This window comes from Diadema setosum, chromosome 2, assembly GCF_964275005.1.
Source record: "Diadema setosum chromosome 2, eeDiaSeto1, whole genome shotgun sequence".
Taxonomy (NCBI): Eukaryota; Metazoa; Echinodermata; class Echinoidea; order Diadematoida; family Diadematidae; genus Diadema; species Diadema setosum.
The window spans coordinates 34,443,439-34,462,410 of record NC_092686.1 but is presented as its reverse complement, the minus strand read 5'-3'; the positions used below and the strand labels follow the sequence as shown (position 1 = coordinate 34,462,410).

Here is an 18,972-nt window from a genome sequence, read left to right as displayed (position 1 = left end):
AAACATTCTTATTCCTTATCCCAATCACTATAAATTCTAAAACTCTGTACCCAGTATAACCAATTTTTTGTTGTTCCAATGTAAAAGTTTGAAAATCATCCAGAGTTCTCCTTTAAAACCTGCAGTATGGGTTTGGCGATGAAATGTTGCTCTGTACAGGGCTGCCACACTACCAATAATGAATGGTATTGCATACTGTAAAAGTGGAAATTTTCGCGATGTTGAAATTTTCACGCATTTCGCGCAACCATAAACTAGCACTAAAATAAAAGCATGCAAATATTTTTGCTTGCCACATGTTCCCGTACTTACTGTATTGATTCCGTGGAATTAAAAACGCGCGAAACTCTTCTTACTGGGCCGAGCGCGAAAAATTGGTCACGCGAAAATATCCACTTTTACAGTAGTCTGTATATCTATCCATACAAAATGCTTTGTCAGTCTTGTGTTGTTGGTTTTTTTTTGTGGTACAAATGTGATATATCTTGGTATGCAGGACAACCTATTACTCAGAATTCATCTTCTCCTTTGTTCACAAAATATTATCAAAGTTGAAATGTTTGCTAAATGTTACTTTCAAAATATGGGCCTCCTTGAGCCTGACAAGTCTACTTTGTCTGTACAGTAATAGTTGTGAGACCAACTAAAAAAGGGACTAGGTAAAGTACATTTAACAGCAATCTGATTTAAAAAGTTACACAAATGCTTTGGCTTCTGTTACATAGGAATGATGGCTGTATAACCTGACGAAGTAGAGAAGAGATAGTAAGGTCAGTACACCAGCCTGATACGTTGAAGCAGTATGCACAAAGTGAACTTAAAAAAAAAAAAAAAAAGGTCGGAGCTTACAGACTTCATTGCTCATCATAGTAAGTCTGTTGTATGTCAGCTTTAACCCAATTAGGTCATGAATTCAGTTTCTTGTCCTTTTGAAAACTTCCACTTCACTATTTGTGTGTGTATATTTTTGTTTTTTCAGCAGTTTGCCTTATTATATGGGTTGAATATACATGTACCAAATTATTGATTGGGAAAAACAACAACTGAAGTCAATGTTACAACACATTCTCTATTTGCATATCTTGGTAATTTCTGTACCATAGTGTATTTTTCATATACACACTTTCTTCATGTTGGAGAGAACCTTGTATGTACATCTTAGAACCGGATGAGAATTTATTGCTTGAATAACGATATAATCATCACCTTATGTAATTCAGACTTCACGAGAAGAGTCGGGAGGTTCTGTTCTTAGAACTTCTCAGAACTTCACATCATACATTGTATTTGAGAAGTAATACTAATGTGAACGGGTCAGGTACAGCTTTACGCTGTACTGAAAGTAATTACACAGATCTCAAAAAAGCAGATAAGAGAAAACCTGGTTTATGATATTATTAGCATATGCTGTAAATGAGTAATGATAGCATGTGCATGTATTAAAGGATCAAGTAAAGAATGGAAAACATCCGTCTTGTTTGTTTGTTTGTGGATTTTGCATCCTACACGTAAGGGTTTGTTTCTGATGAAAAGTATGTGTATAGCTAACTGTGAGAGAGCTTGTTCTAGAGTTGCCGAGCAGCATGGTTTACAATATTTAGTATATTTTTCCTTCATCAAAAATTTTGGTTTCATTTTGCATGATATATTTACATCCAAAAACACACAAACACACACAAACACACAAAAACGAGTATTTGGTCAATATTCAAAGTACCTGTCCTAAAATTTCATTTCAACACAACATGAAGCATCTCACAAATGTTATAAACGAAAGTGGGGATACACTTTCCAAGTCACTTTCCGACTTTAATTGAAAGCAAGTCCTACACACGAGTCCGAACATACATCAAGAATGCATCGCGAAGTTTAACAACCGTTGTACGAAAATAATATGTACACGAAAATTATGTTACAACACTCGACTACAAGTTTTCAACTTGATTCATTCAGAACTGAAGTGGGTTTTGACCTCCAGAGGTAGGCAACAGTCAGCAACAAGCCAAGGGTCAGTGCGGTCAAAGATTTTTCGAGGTCACTCGTCTCATAGTCTGACAAGTGGGGAGTGAAAAAAAAAATGTGGAGAAATACCACAATGTAAAATATGCCATGGAGTTAATATGACAGGCATCATTTGTACATCAGAACCAACACAGCACTATGTCCATGGAGTTATCACCTTCTGCTTCTTTGGCATCTACACAAGAGAATGCTGTGATTACTTTCATTTATTGTTGGTCCATTCAGAAAATTCATCTTCATGTGTCTGTGGTGATGTCCTCACTTTGGAGGTGGGGTGACAAGCTTTGGTCAAGTCCAAAGTAACCTCCATAACCTATCAATTTACTACAACCATGTAGAGCATATAGTACTTCCTGCCACAATGGATTACTGGGCTTCAGAAATTATAAAGCATGCTGAAAACACTAGTTAGTTCTCTTCTTTTTTCATTGGGTGGCGATGAAAAATTTGCATGCTTATCAAGAAAAGTGCAATAAGATTGCTTATCGAACGATCAAACTTAGTTCTCTTCTTGCAGCTGTATGTCTAGAAAAGGCTAAATGCATATATCCCTTTTCAAAAAGTTACCAAAATGCATGTCAAAACATGTGTCTCCCAACAGTAGATGCTGCATCCACTCTGGAGGGCAGAACATAGAACTGAATACTCAGTATCATGTCTAGATAACATTGCAAGCCAGACCTATCTGCAATGCAATAATTATGTTCTTGATCTGGTAAGAAATCATCCCTGCTGTAGTTGTATTTTTGTAACACCAAAGCAGGGCATCAATTGGGGAAGAGTTTGTTTCACTGGCCTTTAAGTCTTTATATCTTTTAGAATATTGCTATGAGTCTTTACAGATATAGAACATGGACCAGACAAGTTTCAAGTAACAGAAAAAAAGGGGAAATAAAAGAAAACTAAAGAAACAATAAAAAACAAAACAAAATCCTTACATGGTTCAAATACAACCAGAACCTCCTCATCACTCCAATTTAACCCCTCCTTCAAATGTTTCAAGAAGGAATTGCTACTGATATCATACAGTAGACCTCAGACTTTTTGTGGTGCAGTTTAGCGTTGTGACCTTGAACATCTCTTTTAAGGAGGGTCTACACATGACTGCTGGCAGGCAAAGTTATGACAAGTCTGAGAACGGCTTGAAAAGCAACTTGATTCAAAGTTTTGTGTGCACAAGTAAATATTTAGTAATGTCTCACATTTTTGATGGTCACACGTATGCGTATTTACACCAGGTCACATACATACAACTCTATACTTTTTATGATCCTGAGAGTATCTAGATTCCAAATTCTTGTTGCTGGGTGGGGGAGAGGAGAGGGGCTGCGACAGTTGTGAGAGGTGACACAATAGGAGCATGCAGCCTGGGTGCAGGCATTCAGTCCTGTGTATATCTAATGTCATCCCATTCAAACTCATCACTCACATTGAGTCCCAACCTACCACTTTGCTGCGAGTAAAAGATTCAACGAGGCCTCATGGACGATCCGTAACCCCTACAAAGATTCTTCATAGAGTGAGGTCCAAATCACATTGATGTGTGACAACATTTTACAAGTTGAGAATTACAAGAGGAGAATGAAAATGAGTACAAATGATAATGAAAATGAATACTCTACAAAGAGGTCCTACTACATCTGTGCTATGATTGCCTCAATGTCTTCTTTAGAGAACATCTGGAAATTCTTTTCAGGGGTGACTGTTGCAACCTGTAAGAGAGAAAAAAAAGAAAAAGAAAAGATATTTATAGTGTATCAGAGGGCATACTTAACATGTCAATGGTATGATTAATAACAGAGGGCATACTTAACATGTCAATGTTATGATTAACATACTTAACATACATACTTAACATGTCAATGTTATGATTATCAAGACATTTCAGTTCAAAAAAAAAGAAAAAAGACAACAGAAGATTCACAAGGTAATATAGGCAATATCAACTGATATTTTAAAAGAAGCATATCAAATATAATGATCTGTAGACCTCAAGCAAAATGTATTCTAAACAACATGCAAAGTGTATTAATACTACAAGACATGCAGGCACATAAACATGAATTGATTAGTCATACATTGCCCTGTATTTTGTTGCCTATTCATATAAAAGTATGTAAGTGTTCATGTTGGGAACTTAGATCATGTTATGCTAGAAGCAAGATATACAATCAAAAGCTGACTTGGTAAACAAAAAAGGGAAATGTTGGTGGATAAAATGCACAAAAAATATCATTAATCTTTCATAGCTAAAAACTAAACAAGGCAAGGACAGATATGAAGATCCCTCAAAAAAAAAAAAAAAAAAAAAACTATATATATAATAATAATATATCAATTTATAAAGGGCAAAACAGATAGACATATATTCTTCTGCGCTGCAAAAGCGTCTAATGTGCTTGATGATAATGAATAGTTAAATGAAAAGATGTGTTTTGAGTCGTGATTTAAAAACTGCTACAGTTGGGGATTTCTGGACTTCTAATGGTAGGTCATTCCAGAGTTTGGGAGCTGCACAGGCAAATGCTCTGTCTCCCAATGTTACATTTGTTTTACTTGTTGGAATTTGTAAAAGAAGAGTGTCCTTGGAACTGCGCAAATTATGAGTATGTCTATGAGATTTAAGTACTAATAATTCAGATATGTAACTGGGAGCTTGACCGATGAGTGACTTACATACAATCAACAAAATCTTAAACAATATTTTGTTTATAAATCGGAAGCCAGTGTAGGTCTTTCAGAGGAGGAGTAATCCTTGAGAACCTGGGTTTGTTACAGATAAGCCTTGCGCAGGAGTTTTGGACTCACTGCAGGCGCCCAACTTGAGAATCAGGGAGTCCATATAATAACCCATTACAATAATCCAGTTTACTAACAATACATGCTTGGATGATCATTTTCACACTATTCTCATCAAAATATTTCCTGATACATCTAAAATTGATATCATATGGTATGATGATGTACACACATTTGTGATGTGTGCTTCCATGTTCAGATGTGTGTCAAAACACACTCCAAGATTCCTAACAATAGAAGATGAATTTATGACAGTACTTCCAACTGATAAAATACATCAAAGCAAACACAGCTGTATACTGAAGCTTAAACAATAAAGCAAGACACCAACAAATGGTTGTCTGTAAATTTATGCCACATGGAACTATCTAGTTCCTTCATTTTCACTTGGTGTTCATTATAATACAGATTAAGCATATGATCTTATTCACAGGGAGTAAGATATAAAATAAAAGAAAACCTCTATAACCTCATCTTATTTCTAACAGTCCTGTCTTAGCATCTCATCCACAATGGTCAGTTTTTTTTATCTCTTAGCGAGCTATTTCAGGGAGATTTGACTGTATGCTGCTGATCAAACAGCACAGGACACTCACCTCTACATTTGTTGAACTTAGCTTCTCCTCCATGACTTGCTTGAGAACAACGAGGGCCTCCTTCGAGGCTTCTTTTAGTGTCATTGACTGGGTAACACAAGAACAGAAAGCATAGACCAGAAAACATTGTTATTCTAACTCATGAATGATGAATCACAACTTATCCATTCATTTGTTCACTCAGGTAATAGTCCATCTCAGACAACTTTTTTTTTTTTCTCTCTCTCTCTTTCTGTCTGTTTGTCTGTCAATATTTCTATTCATCTCTAAACAATAAATATCCCTCTTTAACTTAGACATGACTCAAAGAGGAACAATGAACCATTTGCAAAAGCTATATTTCAGGCAACATTTCTGACTGTCGCTTCACATTCTCCAGTAACCCCGTACAACATGGAAGAAATCCATTGAGCATCAGATTTCTCAAATACATATTTGACTTGGTTGTACTGTATACTGTAAAACACAATATATTTGCGGCATGAAAATATTGCAAATTGGAGCCGACAGCCTTTCTCACATGAAATACATGTATTCGCAAATTGCCACTGGCATTCAATAAAAATAGCGTAGGCAAGAACTTTCACATGCATTTTAAATTCGCAAATGTTGGCTCTCGCAAAATTCGCGAAATAAAAATGAATGTGAACGTTCCTCATTTTACAGTATCACTGACTTTCTGTGTTAGTCAGTTTGCCGAATCAACCAAAAACATGTAGCTTCTTCCTCTGCATTGTCACACAGCCAGAATACCATCCCATCTTTCCATCCTCCTCCCAGCCAATCCTTCTCCCAACCCTATCCATCCTCCTAGCTCACGTCTCACCTTGTGGTAGAGTTCTTGCAGCTGCGACTGGGCCCCTTCCGACCCCGACCCGATGGCCTTCGCGTCGAACTGCAGGAATGTCCCCGATGGGTCCATGTGGTATCTGATTGGAGGTAGAAATAGCACCAGCATGGAGGCATTAGAACACACTACCAACCAGCCAGGAAAGGTGCCGTACAAACAGAAATGTCATGGCAAGTTCTTGCTGGGGGCGCTGTTCTCGTCTGCAGCAGGTCACTGGCCTTTCATCACATCAAAATGGGTCATCCCCAAGTACCTGGTACTTGCTACAATGTGTTTCACCATCTTGGTGTCATCCAATACACTTTAATACTGGATCACTCATGAGCCTTCCCTGCAGCACCATTCTCTGTGTAATACAGTTTTTACAATATCTTTTCTTGAAGACTGTGTACATGGTACGCAGTCAGCCCTCTTCCCCCCCCCCCCCCATCAACTTAATCACTTTTTTTTTCTACTTTTTTTTTCAGTGGGGGAGGGGTAAGAATTGCAAGACACAGTGCTTTCTGACCCATGACTCCTTGAGTCATACTAGTCCTTATAAACACATTGGCCCAACATTCACAAGGGTAGTCAAAATAAAGTCCATAGCTTAAATTTTAATAGTCCATAAACCAAATCACATGGCACAACTTTCACAAGGGTATGTCAGAGTGCATTCATTATTGGACATATTTTCACAAAGCAATATGTTCTGGGCATAAGCACAGTTGAAATAGGCATGACTAACAGACTAAATTTTACTTACATTTGTGAATTCTGGTTATTGAGTTTGATACATTGTTTGTTTGTTTGTTTGTTTGTTTGTTTGCAAATGAAAGCAAAAAGGACTATTAGTGGAATGTAGCTAAAAATTACTTCACAGCAACACTCTAATGAAATGAGACTTGTTTAATACTTACAATACCGGGCCATTCTGATCAATACCGGCAAACAGCAATGCAACTCCAAATGGACGGCTCTGGTATGGGAAATCAAAAGGAAAAGGAATGAACATCTGCAGCTGCAGAAACTTTCATCTCCTTCTCATCAATCTGATAAACAGCATTACCACAATAAGTACAAGGGTCCAAAGAAGTACAGGGCAACATTCTGTCATGCCCTTGAATAGTATTGAAGATTCTCATGTGATGCCTGGAACACTTTACAACTGAACTTCTATAAGGTTTGGTTCATAAGCATTTAAACTCAGGAGCATATCTCACTGGATGTACCGTGGCAAATACATCACACACATCCAATAAAAGATAATAGATAACTTTGCAGAAGTACTTAACACTGTCTGTTTACCTCTCCCGGTTTGAACATCCCTGCATATTGTGATTACTGACAGAAGTCTATCACAACTACTAAATATATACATGCAAATGCACTTCACTTGGTTCTACTGTATTGGACTTGTAGGCAATCTATTGCACATTCATTTGTGAAATATTACAGTTGTAGTACTTTTTCAAGGAGAGTACAAAGCCTTGTGCTTTTATCATCATATTTCTTAGCTGAACATTACAGATGTTACTTTGCAGTAAGAGCACAATTAGCTAATAGAACTACAATTTCATTTTATCCTTTTTATTAAAGGGTGTGTACAGTTCTGGTCGAGGTGAGGATTTAGCTTTTAACGTTTTGCGAGATATTCAGAAACCACTCGAGAGATGTCAAAGAGCATGCAGTTCTAAGGGGTATCAAAAGCTTATTCGATGAAAATCGGTTTTGAAATGGCTGAGATATCCAAAAACAAGGTAAAACAAAGAGATCCTAATAAAGTTGTGGCATGTCGCCTTTTATTATTAGCACTTTTTGGGATATCTCAGCCATTTAAAAAACAATTTTCATCAAATAAACGTTGAATCCTTCCTAAAATTACCTGCTCTTTCATATTTCACAAGAGGCTTTTCTTTATCTCACTTAGGAATGTTCAAAGCATGAATCACCACCTCAACCAGTACTGTACAGTCCCTTTAAGATCAAAGGTTATGTACGAGCCTTTCCCCAGAGCACATCTTTCACCTGAGTGTGCCTTAGACACAAGAATTGCTGGTATGTTATGATGACCATGGCTAGATAACATTTCTGTCTCTGAACAAATGACACTGGACACTGCAGACTCACCATTGCACCAACACCCGCCTCATCGTCACCGAACTGAAGCGCCAGGTTTGACACCGCCTGGGTCACACTCTCCACCGACATCTTCTCGTTGTATGTAAACCAGTGACTCTGAAACGAGGACAACAAGAAAAACACAGGTTACATATCTTTTTCATCTTTGTCTCAACCCATCAATAAGATGCCAGTTACAGGCTGTATCACAGTTCATTTTCAATTGTTTCATGTCATGCTATGCAATGAGGTGTCTCAACCATATCAAGAACTTAAAGAAATCAATGCCGAATTAGAAGGTCTTCTAACCCACAACTGGAAATAAATGCACATCATATACATCATACTGCGCATATTACACAACATATATGTGAAGTATGAATATATATTGAGTTTCCAGTTCATCAAGACAAGAACAGAATTCAAAGACTTGATAGACTAGATTGACAAATAGGTAGAAATATACATGGATAATTAGACAAATTTAGATGATTTGAAAATAAGCACAAGGACAAGAAACAAGACGACCAATTCTTACCAGACAAAGAGATGGAGTCATATTATCGAGATACTATACATAGAGATTGTGCTCTCACAGCTTTTCACATTATAAGCGTGATGGAGCTGTATATCTAAAGAGCACAATGAAGAGAAGAACTATCTGGGATTTGAACCCATTACCCGCCTTACTGCTTTCAAGGTGGTTGCACTATCACCTGAGCTGAAGCCAGTTCGTGGCAGAGACTCAATAAACTTGGAAAAAAATGCATAAATGTCTCGTTCTATCTTTTCTTTTCTCTCTTGTGCGACTAACAATTCCTTAATTTCCATTCATGAGGGGGAAAAAAGAAACCCCAAATACTAATATTTCCTTCTTTTTATCCTCATATCCTTTTTTTTTCCATCTTTCTCTGCAAATTATCTCACAGATGACACACTTTTACTTTCCATCGCTGTACACCGAAACAAGTCTCTCACTCAAAAGATCTACTCTATACACTGAATATTTCGCAAGGTTTTCATTTTCGCAAATTTTGCAAGTCAGGTGATCTTCACAAATTTAAAGACACATGAAAATATTAACTCTGATCCCGACAAGATCGTGATGTGCACGCAAACATTTCTCCATTCAGTACATGTACTGTGCTCCATGATCACAAATCTACCCACTCGCGAAATCGTCGGGAAGTCCCGATTCGCGAAAAATTAGAGTCGCTAAATATGTGCCATTTACAGCGTTACAGCATCCATCATCCATACCTGTGCCTCTACTCTTGCCTTGTCGATCATCGTTCTCGAGTCGGCAATCAGCCCACTCATGGCACACCCGATGTGGCTGTCGATCTCCACAATTTTCTCTATACTGGTGGCCTCCATCAGAGGGGATGTGACTCGCTTCTCTACCGCCAGGACCACGCCCTCCGTCGTCCTGATGCCAATGGCTGTAGAACCGAGCTGGCATCACCATGAGACGAGGAGTAATAAAATGAAAATATATCACTCTTGGGAAATACTTCATTCACAAAAACAGTGATATGGACCAATGAAGACATAAAAGATTGCCTTCTGAGTAGCATTTCATTCTGTTTTAAACACAGATGTCACAACACTAACCTAAAGTAATTAAAAAGACTAAACACGACACATACCGTTAATGCCTGAACTAGTGAATGCATGCATAACTTTGTGATAGAATCATGTGTCTTAAAACTGAAATTTTCTGATTCAGTAGATAGAATCAATGAAACAACATAATTCATCCGGACTTTCCTTTCCTCCTCAAAACTAAAACCACACTAGATCAGTAAATTGCTATTCACACTGATGATGCCATACATACCTTGATGGCTTCAATAGCATATTCAACTTGGAACAGACGACCCTCTGGAGAAAATGTGTTGACTCCCCTACGTCAAAATTCACACAGAAAAGAGCAATACTCGTTTTTGAGAAAACAAAATTTTACATGGCATGAGTGCAAAAACAACGGTGAATACCAAATCCATTGCCTGTCTCTTGATTTCTGACTTCAGAATATTACGTGATAATGGTAAGACGTCAGCATGACCACATAAACACTGATATAATAGGCAAATAATTGCAATATGTAGCTTCTGCAGTATACATATTACATGTATGTTATGTTTGAATAGCTGAAAGCAAAGTGGAGCGAGTAATAAATCATCAAGGAACCAAAACATCGAATGCAATCATATCTTTCATATCAATGGCTTTCAAGATGTGCTTTCCTCCAGTATTCTATACCTGATGAGAAACAAGAGAAAAGAGTTTCTAATCTTGATATGTGGGTCAGTCCATTAGGTTGGGTCAACAAATTGCATGATGTCCTTGTAACAGAGATATCAACTTTTTCATGTTACAATGAAGATCATTTTACAATGTGGTCACGTTTTGGTGTGTTAATATGAACTTTGTCTCCTGCTATAGTGATGCATGTTTAAATCAGAAATCTTTCATAGATTTGCTGCACCTCAAATTAATTTTTTCATCTCTGTTACATGGACATCACATTTATATGGCACTGGCAGTAAATTCTCTGGTCTGAAATTGCAATACCCATGAAGCTTGAGCAGTAAAACTTGATGGGATACGATTTCCTTTCCGAAATCATCAGTTGGCAGATATTTGCTTGGTTTTAAAGAAGCCTCGATTTTGAGCTCTAGTATGTCACAAAAGATGACCAAAACCCATGGGCTAATCCATATTTAGATGGGGTCTATAGACTGGGTTAAAGCAGAGAGAGAGAGAGAGAGAGAACAGGAGGGGGCAGGAGGGATAACTGACCTGTCATACTCGGATCTTGTCTGGAACATTATGACGTATATCTAGTCTGTGTCTCTGCGAGGAAAATACACTGCAAAGGAAACAAAAAAAAAGGAAAAGTAGAAATTACGCGGTGCGTAATATATGTCCCTGCCGGAAGTAGCATTTTGTAACAAAATGTGCAATATAGGTAAAAAATCAAGGTCAAAGGTCAAAGAAGTCAAAGGTCAAAATTCTGTGTAGAAGTTTTGAAGCCCTCACCTAGTGCCATCACATAAAGCAAATGGAATCGAAATTGGGTTAGAAATGGCGAAGGAGTAGCATTTTGTAGCCAATGTACAATATAGGTCAAAAATCAAGGTCAAAGGTCAAAGAAGTCAAAGGTCAAAATTCTGTGTAGAAGTTTTGAAGCCCTCACCTAGTGCTATCACATAAAGCAAATGGAATCGAAATCGGGTTAGAAATTGCGAAGGAGTAACATTTTGTAGCAAAATGCACAATATAGGTCAAAAATCAAGGTCAAAGGTCAAAGAAGTCAAAGGTCAAAATTCTGTGTAGAAGTTTTGAAGCCCTCAACTAGTGCCATCATATAAAGCAAACGGAATCGAAATCGGCTTAGAAATGGCAAAGGAGTAGCATTTTGTAGCAAAATGTACAATGTACAAAGAAGACAAAGGTCAAAATTCTATGTGGAAGTTTTGAAGCCCTCACCTAGTGCAATCAAAGCAAACGGAATCGAAATCGGGTTAGAAATGGCGAAGGAGTAGCATTTTGTAGCCAATGTACAATATAGGTCAAAAATCAAGGTCAAAGGTCAAAGAGGTCAAAGAGGTCAAAGGTCAAAATTCTGTGTAGAAATTTTGAAGCCCTCACCTAGTGCCATCACATAAAGCAAACGGAATCGAAATCGGGTTAGAAATGGCGAAGGAGTAGCATTTTGTAGCAAAATGTACAATATAGGTCAAAGGTCAAGGTCAAAGGTCACAACTGAAATTCTGTGTAGAAGTTTTAAAGCTCCCATGTAGTGCTATCATATAAAGCAAACAGAATCAAAATTGGCTCATAAATGACAGAGAAGTAGCAAATTGAACATTTTGATCACACACGGACGCACGGACGGACGGACGGACGGATGCACAGACACACACACGTACGGAGCCCGTTTCATAGTCCCCTGCTCAAACTCGTTCGGCGGGGACAAAAACAGGGTAACAGTGAGGTACAACACTTGCATTATAGGTTCTCGACAATATCAAAATGTTCCATAGCAACATGTAACCTCATCTATGATCTCAATATAAATGTCATTTCAAATGAATAGCAGGTTTGTACTTTATGCAGGCAGCAGAAAGAGGTCTGTAATCTATCGCAACATTTGGCAAAATAGTTGTTGCTGCTACAAGCAAGCCATAAGTTGAACACCCCAGGCAGAAAAATCCCTCTGTCCGGAGAAGTTTAATAACTATTTTGGATTTTAACGGTCCTCTTCCTTACATTCACACACAACATGGTGATAGTCAAAAAATGTAGAACACACCACTCTACTGTTCTGTGATATAGAAATGCACGCACTACAGTTGTGCATGCACTTCTATGCATTTTGCTGATGAATGATCAATGGTGAATCGGTTTCCGTGCTAGAACATCCTCCCCTATACCTACAAGGAGCCAGTATGACAGCCTTCAGTCTGTATAGGAGGATTTCCATCAAACCAGACATACCGGTAGTCTCTGAGCTCTGCATAACATATCAAGGTGCTACATTGAGCACTTGCCTGATTGCCCGGGGCAAGTGAAAATCATGAAAGTGAAAATGAATTTGTCAAGCAAAAAGTTATCAAGTCATCTTTTCTTTCTTTCTTTCTTTTTTTTTTTTTTTTGTTTACTTTCCCCCTTCAAGTCAACCATACAGAAGTTCAAAGATAACTTTTAAGTGATTCAAACACACTTGATTTTCATTTCAGCAACCTTCCAGCACTTTCAAGTGAAGAAGCCACAACACAATGCAACACCAACATTCAACTGAACCAACTTTTTTTACTATAATGTGTGAATCAATGTGTGCTGTTTATTCAAGCAGTTGCGTTTTATCAAGCCTGTCTGTGACTTGCAAGTGCTTGTCTAGATCTATATCACTTTCTTATAATTTTGGACTTTCTTTTTGAGCAAGTAAAATTCACACTCGGGCAAGTGTTCTGCAACAACTTCAAAATCTGCTTACCTGACTGGACAAGTGGTAAAAAAGAAAAAAGAAAAAGAAAGAGAAGTTATGTAGCACCCTGCATATATCCCCCCACGACAAGATACAGACTGATCAATCTTTCGCCTTTTGTTCAGTCAACAACAGTAACACAGCATATTGACCGAAAGATCGGTCTGTATATGTCCGTCGGGGAATGTTCCGCGGAGACTGTGTCTGGCTTCATGGATCCCCTCCGTATACAGACTGAAGTCACTGATGCCCTCCCCTGTGCGTGGGGAGCAGTCGCGCACAGGTCAAACGTTACGATAAACCAAATTTCAGACAGCTTTTTTACATTCAAACAAGTTTGACATGACATGACACATTATGCAGCAATATTTGGGGTAAATTTCTCACATTGTGCAATCCAAATACTCACAGTAACTCGGTTATAACGCAGAAATTTTTATCCATATCGCAACATCGCCATTCGCTAGCTGTAAGTCGCCATTTTGAATCGGTAAGCCAATCAAATGCGAGGTACATGTTTTAGTGAAAAAAAAACACGTAGAAACTACCTCGCATGTGATTGGCTATACTGTATGTTTCTGCAGTTTGAAGGTGATGACGCAACGGGCTGTGTTTTACGTTGAAAATTCTACCAAAATGTTGGATTATTCATTAATCTGGTGAGTGTAGTGTATTCTTGAATAGTTGACTTCACTATACAAGATTAAATTTGCCGACCTAGGGCCGTGAATTAGACGCAATCGAGAAGGGTGAGGTACCTCACCCAATTTTCCATAGAGACAGTCAGTGGTTAAGAACATCCCCACAGCAATGGGTACTGATACCTTCCGTGGTCTTCCGTCTGTCTACGGAGGACAGCGTTAATGGCAAAATATAAAAGAGTCCTCCGGACAGACGGATCTTTCTGTCTACACATCACATAGATAGGCCTAAATAAACACCTGTTCATGCCAAAATCTGACCATGCCGCTAGCTAGATTTGTACTCGTAAATTTACTTGATCTAGAGGTCTAGATCTAGAATATCTATTCCATAATAAATACATGGCAACCGAAGTTGTAGAGATTTGTTTTGTTTTGTTGTGTTTTTTCTCTGATGTTTGAGCAGCCCTTTTGCTTTGATAAACTAGCTAGACCCCCTCTAACATTACGTGGAAGGAGATCCTCTAGATTCTACAATAAGTAAATTTAACTTGTTAAACTGTAAATCTTAATTTAAAATAGAGTCTAGACGTCTATAAATTTAAATCAACAGTGACTAACGTGTTATTTTTACTGTTAGATTCTGTTTCTAAAATTCTAACAAAATGTTAGTGTCAGTGTCACTGGGTCAGTGTCTAACAATATTAGGCCATGGCTTTTTGCTCAGCTTTTTATGTCATAAATGCACATAAGAATACACCATGCAAATCTAAAGATGATAGAAACGTACTACGATTGTGAAATGAATACTAGTAACCTTTCAGTCCCCTAATGCAAGTAAAAGCAGTGCAGAATTAACATCAGAACCACGATGCTGTCACATTGCGTCGGTTGAAGGAAAGATCCTGCAAATTTTTCAGTGTCTGGGACCACATGAATCTTGCACTTTTCTTTCTCTTGATTTTTAACTTTCCAAATTCCTTTGCAATCACAACAAATGTATTTCTCTAGTTTCTCTAGTACAGTGGAAAGCAATTTTCTTACCCAGGGTAGCAGGTATAGTCTTGCTCGGACAATATTTAGTCAAAAATTCGATATTTCTATGCCGTCACCGAATCACAAAATCTGCTGAGCAGTCGCTGACAGGAAGTAGCATGAAGCTGGTGTATGATGGGAATATGTATTAGGTGCTGTTTGATCGAGGTAAGTTTGACGTCACGGGGTGTGGTTCTGCAATTTAACGGGAACATTATAATGGACAAATTCACATAGTATGAACTCATGTAGCGACCCTGCGGATCGTAATGACATACATCCTGGATGAAACATTACTGAGCATGAGCAACATGAATGTGAGCCACTCATAGGGAGATAAAAACGACTGCACTTATGTTAATCATTTCTGACCTTTAAACTTTTGCGCCCATCTTCGAAATAGAAATTGGCAATAAAAATGAGCGCTTGATCGGACAGAGGGGTACATGTCCACAGTTCTTATTGATAAGACGTGAATGATTGAAGGACACAACTTTGTGTGAGTTACAACCTGTCTCATGAATCGGCGCATTCAAACCCCATGGCATCCAAACCTGATGCTTGTAAGAAACCATTTGTATGTTGGACATTCTTTCTGAATTCTGGGCCCCTGTTCTATTGCATAAAAAGCTGAAATCAAACATTTTCATCATAAGTCTCTGAAAACTCAATTCTGTCTAGTTGACTTCAGATGGTTGACTTTATACCGATCGGTCAATGATTTTATGGTGATGGGGATGGCGATGATGATGATGATGATGATATGATGATAATAATAATGATGATGATGATGATGATGATGATAATAATAATAATAATAATAATAATAATAATAATAATAATAAGAATAATAATAATAATAATAATAATAATAATAACAACAGCAACAACAACAGTGATATTGTCTCATTTACTCAAGGCAATCTCAGTGAGAGTCATGTTCTTCCAGAGGACTACCATGTACCCGAATGGGGAACCCATTTTTAGTTTGTTTGTTTGTTTTTTGTTGTTTGTTTGTTTGTTGTTTTTTGGTTTTGAATGTGTTTACAACTTTTTTTTTAAATCAAATACTTTATCGGAAAGTTCTAGTTCGTCTATTTGAAGTTCAAAATCAACAAGAAAAACAGTAAAAAATTACCTATCTACACATTAGTTTTATGTTTTGAAGTGACACCTGGACGTATTAGGCCTAATCCACAAATGAGCACCGGAAATTTAACACCAGCTCGCTGTTTCATAACACCGGATTTTTTTTTTTTTCAGTGAAATGTCATCGAATCTCATGCAATGTCTTCGGAATCCACGCCACTTGATTGTTTAGGCAAATTTTCTCTTTTTTTAATCATAAACCGTGTTCATAGTAATTCATGTAATTTATATAGAGGTACCCCTATTGTTTTTATCAACATATACAAATCAATTCTTGATACAATAATGGTGTCATTAACTTTGGCCTAATACTTCAACAATACGTCGTGATCGTCGGGTTATTGTCATGATGTTAATCAATTCGATCAGGCACTAATAATATCGTGCACAACTCGGCCGACCTCACTTTGACAAAGTGGAGCACTGCTTATGATATAGTTTGATTTTTTGTAGACCCTTTACGTATATACAATACGGTGTTATTTTATCGGCAGGAAATCATTGACCTGATAAAAACGTAAAAAAAAATCGATGATACCGTGACATCTACATAGCACATTCGCTCTGCTCTCCCAGTACAACTCGTTAAGCTGCTTCTTTATACTCAAAATCGAGTTTCATGAAGATAGAACAAATGGAAGTTTACACTGAATATCATACTGATCTGCAGACATGAGGTGCGGTTGTCAACAGTCGCCCGGGCAATAGGCGCCAGACAAATCGTCGCAAGTTCCTTCTATTATGTATAAAGGGCCTTTTTTCTTATGCATAAAATCGAGGGTGATGAAGATGAAACAAAATGGGAGTTTACACTGAATAATACTGATCTAGAATCTAAAACTATAGAGTCTAAAAATGGAAAGCTTTGATACTATGATAATGACACAGGGCTTTTCTCAAATCCGCGTATAAGTTTTGATTATAGATCACAAGTGCATGGGTATATAATGTATATACGTACATAATAGACCCTATATGTACTTATATGTATGTATGCATTGTATGGATATGTATGTATATATATATATATATATATATATATATATATATATATATATATATATATATATATATATATCTGTATATATATGACAACCGATGCAGTGACTGAAGTGAGAACGTTATACGGGTTTTGCCTGATTTCAAGTTGTTCAAGTTTAAGTTGTTTTATTTCATCTCCAACAAACTGAGCATACAAGAAAAATGTTTGGGTGTGCAAATGATGTCACAAAATCAGTAAAACAATGTAATGAACATAATAATATGTAATAAAGACACAGGTAATCGTCAACAGAGATCCAAATGAATGCTATTATCTTTATGGTAAAGTCCGAAACAAAGTTGTTGGAAATGGAGGGGACTGCTAAAACGCAGAGCTTGTATATGCATGCAGTCCCCTCAAAAAAAGAAAAAAAAAAACCAACTAGAAAGTCAAATTGCAAAACTAAAAAAAAAATAAAAAATAAGACTGGGCAATTTGCCTAAGAGATAGAAAAAAAGACAGAGTTAATACACACACACACACACACACACAGAGAGACTAATCCAACACTCACATTAACCGTGTTAGCAATCACAAGGCAGCTCTTTTGTAAAGGAAGAATAGATAGACGTATACGTGAGGAAGGTATGGCTTGAAGAGACCGAAGTGGACAGGAAAAGGGAGAAGAGAAATTAGATGTTGGGTCATAACCACAGAAGAGTTCTGTGGTCATAACCAGGGAACGTGTAGCCTTTTGTCAAGGCCCTCTCGCTGTATGGTAAAGAGAGCCCAGCTGAGTGGGGTTGCGCTTGCGCGCTCGGCTGGGCTCGCTTCGCTCGCCCATTACAGCGAGAGGGCCTTACTAGGGAACGTGAGGCACAGAGGCTTGGGCTCGCGGAGGCCTACAGGGAGTTGTAAGATTAAACAGCAGCAACAACAACAACAATAAAGTCAAGGCTGACAATAGAATAACTTTTTGTGTTGTGTAAGATTTTTCTTTAAAAGTTCTCTAACGTTAACGAACTTAAAGGGGATGGCTAGCAACCGATTAGTGGGAATCAGTGGGAATGCTGAGGGATGATTGTTCCAATCCTTGTGGGATTCATTTAAGAGTACATTATATATCTACTGTTGTGTGAAAATTATTTGCTTCAGAACGGTCTCATATTCAAGTAATATGCAGTTTAATGCCCCGTCACTGACCAGGCACGCTTACCTGGAAACATTAAACTGCACATTACTTGAATATGAGACCATTCTGAAGCAAATAATTTTCACACAACAATAGATATATAATGTACTCTTAAATGAATCCCAAAAGGATTCGGACAATCATCCTCCAGCATTCCCACTGATTCCCACTGATCAGTTACTAGCCATCCCCTTTAAAGCTTCTTTCATACTTTCATCACGAGGATTCAAGAATTTTGGTCTAAGGAAAGGAATAAAGATTTCGAAAAATCCGTCCAAGTCAAAGGCAAATGATATTAGGCCTATGGGATGACGGGTCGGATATGCATGAACAATTTCGTTTGTATATAAACATGGAATCAAATACGAAGGGGAGAGAATGGTTGGTGAGTTTGTAAGTGATTTGTCCTAATTGCAAACGGTACAGATCATGGACTTTTGGAATATCATTTTCATGAAATAAATCATCAGTATGACTTTTCTGTATACGATTCGTTACAAATGATACGACGAGCTTATTTCTGTAATCTGAATGTACCACTTTCCCATGCGAGTATAGTTTAAGTAAGGTGTAACTGTTTTTTTGTAGGGTGATTGACAGTTTGTTCGCT

At 37.6% G+C, this 18,972-nt stretch overlaps 1 protein-coding gene across 1 annotated transcript; it reads right to left on the bottom strand.

The window, feature by feature from the left end:
* Positions 1–1,785: 1,785 nt before the first annotated feature.
* LOC140246280 (proteasome subunit alpha type-5-like) lies at positions 1,786–15,154 on the bottom strand. The gene is made up of 9 exons (XM_072325745.1): positions 15,049–15,154; positions 11,173–11,242; positions 10,208–10,274; positions 9,628–9,822; positions 8,377–8,484; positions 7,167–7,225; positions 6,244–6,346; positions 5,418–5,504; positions 1,786–3,734 (listed from the first exon to the last, which is right to left on the bottom strand). Exons 2-9 carry the CDS (start codon positions 11,199–11,201, stop codon positions 3,657–3,659), a joined length of 726 nt encoding a protein of 241 aa, XP_072181846.1. The 5' UTR covers positions 11,202–11,242; positions 15,049–15,154; the 3' UTR covers positions 1,786–3,656.
* Positions 15,155–18,972: the final 3,818 nt, after the last annotated feature.

Coding starts and splice junctions, on each gene's coding strand:
- LOC140246280 (XM_072325745.1), bottom strand. CDS start 11,201: ATGTTCCAGACAAGATCCGAGTATGACAG. Junction 5,505..6,243: donor TGCAAGAACTCTACCACAAG/GTGAGACGTGAG, acceptor TGTGTTACCCAG/TCAATGACACTAAAAGAAGC. Junction 3,735..5,417: donor TAAGTTCAACAAATGTAGAG/GTGAGTGTCCTG, acceptor TCTCTCTTACAG/GTTGCAACAGTCACCCCTGA.